The sequence below is a fragment of the Mya arenaria genome, chromosome 7 (assembly GCF_026914265.1).
Source record: "Mya arenaria isolate MELC-2E11 chromosome 7, ASM2691426v1".
NCBI lineage: Eukaryota > Metazoa > Mollusca > Bivalvia > Myida > Myidae > Mya > Mya arenaria.
This window is the reverse complement of record NC_069128.1, coordinates 67,187,104-67,198,028: the sequence shown is the minus strand read 5'-3', so window position 1 is coordinate 67,198,028 and position 10,925 is coordinate 67,187,104. Positions and strand designations below refer to the sequence as shown.

The window sequence follows — 10,925 nt, the reverse complement described above, 5'->3', positions numbered from 1 at the left end:
AAGAACTGAAAATATCACTTTTAAGAACTACTTTAAAATCCATTATTGTTACCCTCCCTTCACAACTAAACACGTCACTTTTGAAATGTAATATGTTGTCATAAAAGTATTTTGAAAGTTAAGAAAGGTTGCATAAGTTCAAATAAAGATATATTTAAGGAACTAATTGCGTGATACCTTCACCACTCGTGATCATATGTTTTTCAGTGACACTCTTCAATAAAATACGATCTCATTCTATATCAACAAATATCCTCCATTTATTTTTAATGATAGTATTCGGCAGGCGATAACCTTTCAAATGGTTACTAAAGTGGTAAGCCAATTATCACAAATAAACAATATTGCAAAGTAGCTCATTAAACGACACGTTTTATTGTCCATCGGATATCTTAGCATTAAATGCATGTTTTTGCCCTTAAATATGTTTTAAAGAAATAATCTCAAATGCATTTAGCTCTTATCCAACAGGAACATGAGATAGCGTATTCAGATAAACAAGCCATACATTTAACGCTGGACATGTTTATCACCCATTTGCAAACGATTGAATCTAAGTATCCCTAAACATCCATCGAAATTGCAAATAAAATACTTGCTGGATATAACACAGACTACTGGAAGATCTGGCGTTTTGAAGCTTGGTGTTATTGAGAACACAGCGGGAAACCAAAAGATGTTCAGTGAATTAAATTCCATGATATAACATGAAATGAAAGGGACGAATGAGGGGGGAGTGTTGAAGAATCATGATGAAACGATTGCTTTTGGTAACTATATAGTAATAGTATCGCATTTGTGTTTGCATGATTATCATTTGTAATTTTTTTGGCTCATGACCATGGTCTTAATAAAAAAAAAATATTAGGCGGCAATTTTGAAAGCATAATCGGGAACCCCGGTCTTTTTTCCTTTTATCGTATACATAAGCTCAATAAAGCACCCTAATATCATACCGCGGATAAAACCAACGTTGTTTTGCGCCGTTGAACAGTGTTTTAAAGCTTTCGACTACTGGACTTCATTCTGTAGATACTATTTGACTATATGCTTTCCATAGGGTAAAAAGATTTATAAGTTAAACACAAATAATATTTCACTGTTTCAAAAAATGAAGTAACAATTTGATATTTTCACACTGTTTTGAAGTTTTAGCCCGCTCTCACTTTCAAATCAAACGTCAACGCACACGGTGCTGGGACACAGTTTCAACAACGTTATTTCCAAACATTGGCGCGCTTTTCTAAAAAACTACAATAAGCTGTCATTTTAAATCAATTTTCAGCATGTAAACAAAACAAAATTCGCTTGTTTCAGTCTAGGATCACCACATATTTCACCTCATGAATACCAAAAGTATATATTTCACTAGTGCCATTTATCCTCTCTATACACACTAATCTGTTCGGCTAGGACACCGAACATTATTTTACACATCTTTTTCATTACAAATAAATGTATAACATTCATTATTGTACAGGCCATGTAATCACTGGGGTCACAGCGGGATATGATCGTAAAAAACTTCCACGTGTTTTCGGCGTTGACAACTTGTTTGCGGCAACAATATCTGGCGATTTGGGTCAATCAGGACTAGGGAATTTAAAAGGAATTGTCTGTTAACTATGGATATCCGTAGCTTTATCCCTTTGCAGGGGGTATACTGGATTCAGCTTGTCTGTCTGTCTGTTCATCCGCCCGTCCATCCGTCTGTAGAAACAATCTTGTGCAATGTTCGTCTACAAAATTCTTGGCCGGATTTAAATGAAATTTGAATTAAATTCCATATGAATGTTTGGTTCCTAGCAAAGTATTGTTTACAGTCGTCAGGATTTGCTTGGACTATTTTTTATAGACTTACGGCCCTTTTTTGCCGAACAAAGTACTATTCCCAGTCGAATTTGTGTGCGTTTTATCTCTGAAACCCCTATCGGATTTTTTTTTTATTTCTTTTAAAATATAGTGTAAATATGTGTTCTTCTGCTTTCTTCAGCGAAAAACAACTGGCCAGATTTGAATGAAACTTCACATAATCGATAAATAAAAAGCCTAGTTTTGGGTGCGCTCGGCAGTATTCTCGTATATTGCTTTTTCAGAGAGCTATGGCCTTTAATTACAATATAGCATACATGAAGATTCAATGATAAGGCTGAGTGGGGGAGAGGTTCTTATCAATCCTGTGATACTTCATATTTATATATTGTTTTTGCCAGTCCATTAACAAAATAGACACAAGCATATGTAGCATTTTAAGTATAACCAAAACGAAATGCTATGTCATCTTTGTATTTTCAAACCCGTTCAAAGGTTGTAGACAGTTTGACCGGACTTTGTGTTTTCAGTTGGCAAATACTTTAGTGAAAATGATATCTTAATGGTGTTGATTTAACCATATGTCATTCAACATAATTATAAATCTTCGAAATTCACATTTGTAAACTTACATCAATTTCATATTATACCACGAGTGCGAAACAGTGGCTCCAGCTCTTTTACGAGCTTTGTATAAAAAAGAGCCAATGACACTTCCGAGCAAATATACAGTTTCTCCGTTCAGGGATGATCTACATTTCTGATGAACAAGAAAAAATGGCAAAAGAGGCTATTAGTGCCTTCTGCAGGAATGTCCCTGAGCTGAAGACTGACTGGTGTCGAAGTAAGGAGTAAACAAATTCCCGGCCGACCGTTCTTTGCATTGCATTTTTTCTGTGGCCGCTATGTATTTGTCATTATTTTTGTACATACTTTCGGTAGTTCCTCGCTTAGGAAGGCGCCTCAACGCCATGTTTTTGTACAGGGCTTTAGTGATTGTCAATCCGGGCCAAATGACGCTTCTAAATTGTGACGATGATATTCAGAAACAACTTCAACTAAAATATAATAATTCCGACCTACATGTACTCATGTATTAATTGGACAGTAAATTCGAAAAAATGGTATTTTTCCATAAATTCTTTTAATGTGGAAAATTATGTACTAAATTGTTCTAAATGTGATGCATTCGTGAGAGAAAAACTCGTTAAATTGAAACAATCTCAATCTCAGAAAAATGTAACCATGAACAAAAATAGTTTGATTAGGCCACAACAAATTGATCATTTGTTCGTCGGATTTGCCGCACCTAAAATTCGAAAAACGAAAAAAAAAAACTTTTTTTTTGCGCCCGCACTTACTATTTGGCCGCGCATATTATTTATTTTTTTACTTCTGAATTTCCTCTATTATCTGAAGTTTTTTTACTTAAAATTTGAACCTGCAGCGTCGACTTCGCCTTTTTTGAAGGTATTTCCATGCTTTACATTCTCCGCGAGCAAACTTTTCTCGTGTCAGGACAAAATCAGGTCCGGGTAACCGCAAAACAGCCGATATTTGTTGACAGTCTTTTTTGTCGGGAATATTTTGCAGGACGCACCGTTGTTATCTATTTCCGGTATTAATTTGCAGGATACTTTCAGTTTTCGTACACATATAAAAATACACATTTTTAATTGAAAATCAGTGTCATAGTCAATGGATTATAGTCTTCAGTAAACAACAACAGTTTCACAGCGTCGAAGGCAATAATTATTTATGTGTGTTTTTAGTAATTCATTGTTTTGTACTCAAAATTTAGTGTTAAATAATAACTTAATCAGATTTTGAGTGTAAAACTTATATTAAAACACACGAACACACGACTTACGGTACAACCATTGAACATGTTTTCGTGAGTCATTTTTTTAAATTCTTAAATGTCTCATTTTTCATATAATCATAATTGTTTAAAACAGATAAAAATAGTAGGACTTGTAAATGTTTTAGAAACATTCTGTATTAATGCACCAGTCAATTGTAACCACGCCCCCCCCCCAACCCCCTCCCCTCAGGTCCGAGGATAGCCGGGTAAATGAACCGTGTTTTAACCTTCCAGGTGGCCCGCAGTGCCGGGTGAATGCGGTGGATTTGCCCGGCGGGGTTGGCTGGACCGAAAGTCCCCGCTATCCCCAGACCTGGAGGGGGGGGGGGGGGGCTGTTGGTTACAATTGACTATTGCATAACGCATACAGTTTGAAAATAACATCAGTTAAATCAGAAAATAAAACATATATTAAAATACACGGACACTCGACTTACAACAAATGAACATGTTTTCGTGAGTTATTTTTTAAATTCTAAAATGCATTTCTCAGTTTTATACTCGTAATTGTTAAAAATAGAAGGACTTGTAAATGTTTCAGAAACAGTCTGTATTTATGCACCATTCAATTGTAACCATGCCCCCCCCCCCCCCGGGGTTGGCTGGACCGAAAGTCAAAGTCCCCTCTATTCCCCGGACCTTGGGGGTCGTGGTTACAATTGACTAGTGCATTACACATACATGTACAGTATAAAAATAACATCAGTAAAATCAGAAAATAAAACCTTTTATAAGTAAAATGACTGTTTTAATTTTCTCAATTCTTTGTTCTTATCCACTTGTTTTCTTTGATCGATTTGTAGTAAAGTGGCCTGTTATTAAAGTGGCCTGTTTCTTACGGGCATTGAAGCTATGGAGGGTGTCATGATTTTTTTTTTCAAGGCACGGACCTATAAACCATTGGTTCGTGGTAAAGGCGAGGTCTTGAAAGGGAAACATCTTTATTCCACCACCTGCTCTAATATAATGACCGGTGCCACATTTGCAGATTTGTTTAATACTGCTTCAATTGTGTTGTCCCGCAATTTAATCGGCAGTGTCTTAAGTAATAGTAAAGCACTGGATCTTATTGCCATTTGTTATATATTGAGACAGATTTTCATGTGATACAATCAAAACCTTTTCATTTATATTTAAACTAAGAACCTATGTTTGCAATTAAAAAGCATTTCTTGACATATTGCATGATAAATTTAGTAAGAAATAAACTTTTTAATTTTTATTTTATTTTTCGCCTTGCGCTCGCCTCTGAATTGCCTTAAATTTAAAAAAAAGTATTTTAATTTTTTTTTTCGCTCGCTCGCTCCTACGTTTTTTGGGCAAAATCCGTAGAACAAATGATCAATTTGTTGTGGCCTTACATAAAATAAAACAATCTTTTCATAAACCAAATTTAAATTCCAGAAACCAGAAAAGGCCATGTAAGAATCAAATATAATAAGATTATATTATCGGAAATCTGCTTAAAGGTGACATTGGGATGGGATGGAAAAAATGATACAGCGAACCGAATATCATGATATCATGTTCTATCAGCCAAGATAAACAAAAAAACAAATCAACAAATATACCACCGAACTGATAGAATGCCAATTGAATGTAGTTAGCACACTAATAATGAGTTGTCAATAGACCGTGACGTCACTGTTAAACTCCAATTGGCTGAAGTGTATACATATATAGACGACCTGCCATACGTTCATACAGACTTAATTTTGTGATGCCAGTTCACTGAAGGAATTATATAGGATTACAATTTAGCTTCTACTTAGCTTAATGTACAAACGTGAATAATGTACAGAAGTTGCCTTACGTGTTTCTTGTTCGTTTGCTTTGCTACAGGTAAGTTTATTCTTAAATTGGTATAAAGGAAAAGGAAATAATGTGTTATTTCGCGTTACGGTTATTTGTATCGAATATTAATATTATTCAGATATTGAAACAATAAAGAGAACAGAAAGTATAAAACGTAACAACTGCTTCTGCTTCTATTTTTTTCTTATTTTAATTTTATTTTAATTTAACGACATTTTGTTTTGTTGTTGTTTTTGTGTTCATTTAGTACGTTATGTTGTTGAAGTCAAGAAAATAGCTATTTAAATTTAATAACAATGTTGGTTAACCAGCAAAGACAGAGCAGGGGAACTTATGCATCGAGGAGACTGGAGAATTTTGTGATTGGTCAACAGATCCAGCCGCTCGCTTCCAGTGGCAACACGCAAGATGTCAATCGGACCAATCAGGGAACACAGGTCCTTCTGGTGATTCGTCTCCATCCACGTCAGGTTAAAGATCTGTTTATGTTAAATAGAAATACAACCGATATTTTCGGCCAATGGAATGGCAGATAGGCAATGATAAAGTACCAGTACTAACTCATTAAGAATTTCAATGTTCGCGGGCGTTTAAGGGTCCGCCTACTGCCACTCACCTGATACACACCCACTGTTTCAGATTCTGCGTTGCCAATGTGTCAGCCAATGAGGTTGTATAGATGACCTGAAGTAGAATCAAAGTTATTTACACTTCGCTTACTCCGCCCATTCTTAATCATGAATATTTTACTTCATGTCATCTAACTATTACATCATAATCTATATTAGTTTCATTCATCATTCTTAGATAAGCGATAGAGGATCATCACGGTCCAAGCTTTGTATGCACTTTGTTATGTCACTGTTCAACTATTATACTTGTTCAACCTTTTAATAAGTATTGATAATAATTTCTGGTTTCCTTCATAAAGGTTATTATTTGCTTGCCGATGCCTCCGACCACACATATGATAAGCATATGAAGATGAGTTCAAAGTCATTTTCTTTCAAAAAAGGAGAAACAGACAAGTTCTGTGTAGACTTTCAGTACTTTATGTACGGCAGAGACATTGGTATGCTGAAATTTGGTTACATTTTAACTGAACATGAAACCGACAAGACGCAGAAAACGATTTGGTAATCAAATGAAAAAAAGGCAAACCAATGGAGAAGAAAGAGGCAAACTATAAATTTGTCCGACCTTGGCTATTCTGGAGTTGTACAGGTTAGATTATAATACAATGAAGTGTCATGTTTTGCGTATTACATCTCAAGAATACACTAGACACCAGCACAGATTATTTAGTACAAATATTAATGAGATAATAATTATTATAGAAAAGTACTTATTTTAATTAAAGTCCCTCTGATCCATAAATAATGTTTTAATTTCCAAGAGTGTCATTCAAAAGTTTCCCCTACCTTGTTTCAAATTCTTTGTCAACTACGGTCAGTCTTAAAACTCAAATAAAAGCATTTGCTATTTAAATGATATTTGATAAAGAGAAGTTATAAAAAATGTACATTTTTAGAAGAATAAAGTAGCCTTTGCAAAGTTGTGTATAATATTGATATTATCTGTATTATTGTGTTGTATGTATGTATATCATATAGAGTATTTCAGTTCACGTTCACAGCAAAGATGGGTAAAGGTCATTACGGAGATATTGCGATTGATAGCATAAACATTACAAACAAAGATTGCTTGAATGGCATTAAAGAGGTTTGTTTAATAATTTCAAAATATCACAATTAAGATTTCTTTTAAGACGAACCCCATGATGTACATGTATTGCGACTTATTTCAGACAGTCAGATTATTTCTTTAGCCTTACCCTTTTACAATAGTATTCAATGATATATAGCATACACATAACATACTGACACAACTGCTCACGGTAATTACTATGTACACATGTAACAGGAGTGTAATGTGAGTTTCAAAATAATTTATTATCGTGTTTTCTCAAAGTTCAACTTTGCTTATTTAAAGGTGAGCTCTTTTAGATAGTTTCGTTCAGACTAGGAAGTATTGACAAAACCTTTCAGAACTTATAACCAATATAACTTTCAAGCTATGATGCAAATCAATGATATGTTATCATTGAATTGAGGAAGAATGGAATAGATCTCTTGGTAGGAAGCCAGAGAAATTAACGGGTAGGTTAATATTCGTAAGGATTTAAGATATGGTTATTCACTGCAAACAATAGCATGCTATACGGTATTCAAATATGAACGTATAAAGTACTTTAAAATATGTAAATTTTAAATGTATTTTTGTAGATTGATATTTTTACCAAATATAATCTATCCCTCTTTTGAGCAACCGGGAGGGAATTTTGCCTTTTCAACGTTTAACAGAACTATTATTTTACTGAATTACCTCAATCTTTGACTTGAATCAAAATTGCAGCATTGTATTGAAACGACATGACTTGAATCACAATATCAACTTTTATTTGAAATGTCATGACTTGATTCACAAAATCAACTTTTATTTGAAATGTCATGACTTGAACCACAATATCAACTTTTATTTGAAATGTCATGACTTGAACCACAATATCAACTTTTATTTGAAATGTCATGACTTGATTCACAATGTCAACTTTTATTTGAAATGTCATGACTTGATTCACAATGTCAACTTTTATTTGAAATGTCATGACTTGAATCACAATGTCAACTTTTATTTGAAATGTCATGACTTGAATCACAATATCAACTTTTATTTGAAATGTCATGACTTGAACCACAATATCAACTTTTATTTGAAATGTCATGACTTGAACCACAATATCAACTTTTATTTGAAATGTCATGACTTGAATCACAATATCAACTTTTATTTGAAATGCCATGACTTGAATCACAATATCAACTTTTATTTGAAATGCCATGACTTGATTCACAATATCAACTTTTATTTGAAATGTCATGACTTGAACCACAATATCAACTTTTATTTGAAATGTCATGACTTGAACCACAATATCAACTTTTATTTGAAATGTCATGACTTGAACCACAATATCAACTTTTATTTGAAATGTCATGACTTGAACCACAATATCAACTTTTATTTGAAATGTCATGACTTGATTCACAATATCAACTTTTATTTGAAATGTCATGACTTGATTCACAATATCAACTTTTATTTGAAATGTCATGACTTGATTCACAATAAAAACATTATATGTTACCGAAATGACTTGAACCAGGATATCGACATTGTGTTGATTCGAAATTACCTGAATCACAATACAAACCCTTGGCCGACTGTACAGAATTTTGTTAAAAAGATTAACAGCATCAGTGTTTACTTTAAAATGTGAACTATTGTGTCAGGTACTAATCTATTTAGATAAATAACGTACAATTGAAACAGATGCCTCGCATCTTGAACGAAATACTGTAGAAAGTGTTCATTTTAGTTCCAAAAGCAATATGGATTTAAAAGTTACTTTACGAACAAACACAAACTATACAGTATATACCAGGCTCTATCAATTATTACGGCTCCCATTGTCCCAATTACTGGACTGTACCTTGAGTATTTGTTCGTAACTATAATGTCGCATTCACTTAAACGATTGTTTTATCTTTCGCATAGGTTTCATTCAGAACATGGCAAGACAAGCAGGCTAGAAACTTTACACTAGATATGTTCATCTTATATTTGCAAATGATCGAAAAAGAGTATCCGGAACACACGCCCCGAGAAATTGCACATAAGCTACGAATAGTTGCTGGGTACAATAGCACTTTCTGGAGGCAAATGCTTTTTGGCTTTGAGTTTAGCGATGCTGATGTCATTGCACCATTTAAACACAAAACAAATTTTGACAAGAATATATTCACGCAGTTGAATTTGATGATGCAACACAGCTCTACAAGTGGAGTGGTGAAAAATCACGATGAAATAATTGCTATCGGTATGGGGCTTTTGCTGAATACTTACCTTTTGGCAAACAAATCTTTTTAAAACATAGATAATGTATGAGAAAGTAAAAAGTAGAACTATATATTTTCTTTAGCATTTATAAAGCATGATACCGAAAAGGGTACAGATCATTGTAAGCAATTATATTAAATGACATGAAATAGATTTGATTTAATTTATTTAAAAAAGTTCACTTTGCAAAATACATTCGACAGGTGTCCCAAATCATTCAGAAGTATTTTACGAGGAGCAATAAACAATGATACATGTTTCACATTAGAATGAGGCAATAGTAACTTAACTTTCTGCTTGCAACTTTGTTTTTGTAAATGGAAGCAATCATCAATTAAGAATAATAGTAATTCGATCCTGTTAAATTAAGCACACTTATGTATAGATGTATATGGTTTTATACACACAGGTCACGTTTTGACTGGTATAACAGCTGGGTATGACAGAAAAATACTAAAACAATATATAATAATCACGATTGATAACCTGTTTGCAACGACTATTTCTGGAGATCTTGGTCAGTCAGCACTACAAAATTACAAAGGTTTGTGTTTGCTTTTCCAATTTTGGGATGAATTAAGCCTTGGAACATAAGCAAAGACTTAAATACGCTTTCAGCACCTAATTGTACACGTTTTTTATAGTCTGAGCACAATTAATCAAACTAATTGTCGATTGTTCGTTTACAAATACTGCCTAAAATGACCCTCATTCTGCATTCCTTATTTAATTCTGCAGATTCCGGTTCACCAATTATTGGCCCAAAGGGGTCCTGGTTAAATGGAAAATATTCTCTAGGCAATGGAAAAGTTGGTGAAGCAACACATGCAGAAATAATAGGCGACATTGATGGTTTTAACCTTGGTCATCTAGTTACGGAAAACACTTCAAAGCCTTTAAGTGAACACTTGAAGGAGTACTACTGCGAAAAAAGCACCAATAGGTTCGATCTTTTCAAGGGTAAAACCACTTACGAAACACTGAGAAAAGAAGTACAAACGTTCATATATGGATACGCAGTGAAAGTTTTAAATGTGCCAAAATTAAAAGTAATACCTCTTTACAACAATTTGGGCAAAACTGCAGTCAATGCGTTCTGTGAGGAGTTCCAACAGCTGGAAGATTGGTGTAAGAAGGGCTGGTTTTGGGGATGATATCTTACGGAAAGTTCAGTGACACTTTTATATAATTTATACTCAGCCGTCGGAAATTTGTTTAGCATTCATTGATCATTTTTGAAACGATCTTGATTTTTAATGCGTGGTTTGATAAATGTGAAAAAATATCGCATTCAAAATATCTTGGCTTTATTTCTAATTCTCCATTTTATAACGATTTGCATGCTCCATATGGGCCCTTTATTGCGTATCTTAATACCTTACTCTTGTATGTGAAATCTAGCCCATAAAGGGAGTTTAGGGTTTCATATGAATGGAATATAACCGTTACATTTCTTCAAGCCATTTCGTCGTCG

At 33.9% G+C, this 10,925-nt stretch overlaps 1 protein-coding gene across 1 annotated transcript; it reads left to right on the top strand.

Moving 5' to 3' along the window:
• Window positions 1-5,405: 5,405 nt before the first annotated feature.
• LOC128241910 (uncharacterized) lies at window positions 5,406-10,733 on the top strand. The gene is made up of 7 exons (XM_052959040.1): window positions 5,406-5,518; window positions 5,803-5,961; window positions 6,423-6,715; window positions 7,115-7,213; window positions 9,110-9,431; window positions 9,861-9,995; window positions 10,190-10,733. The coding sequence occupies exons 4-7, from the start codon at window positions 7,133-7,135 to the stop codon at window positions 10,603-10,605; spliced, it is 954 nt and encodes a 317-aa protein (XP_052815000.1). The 5' UTR covers window positions 5,406-5,518; window positions 5,803-5,961; window positions 6,423-6,715; window positions 7,115-7,132; the 3' UTR covers window positions 10,606-10,733.
• Window positions 10,734-10,925: the final 192 nt, after the last annotated feature.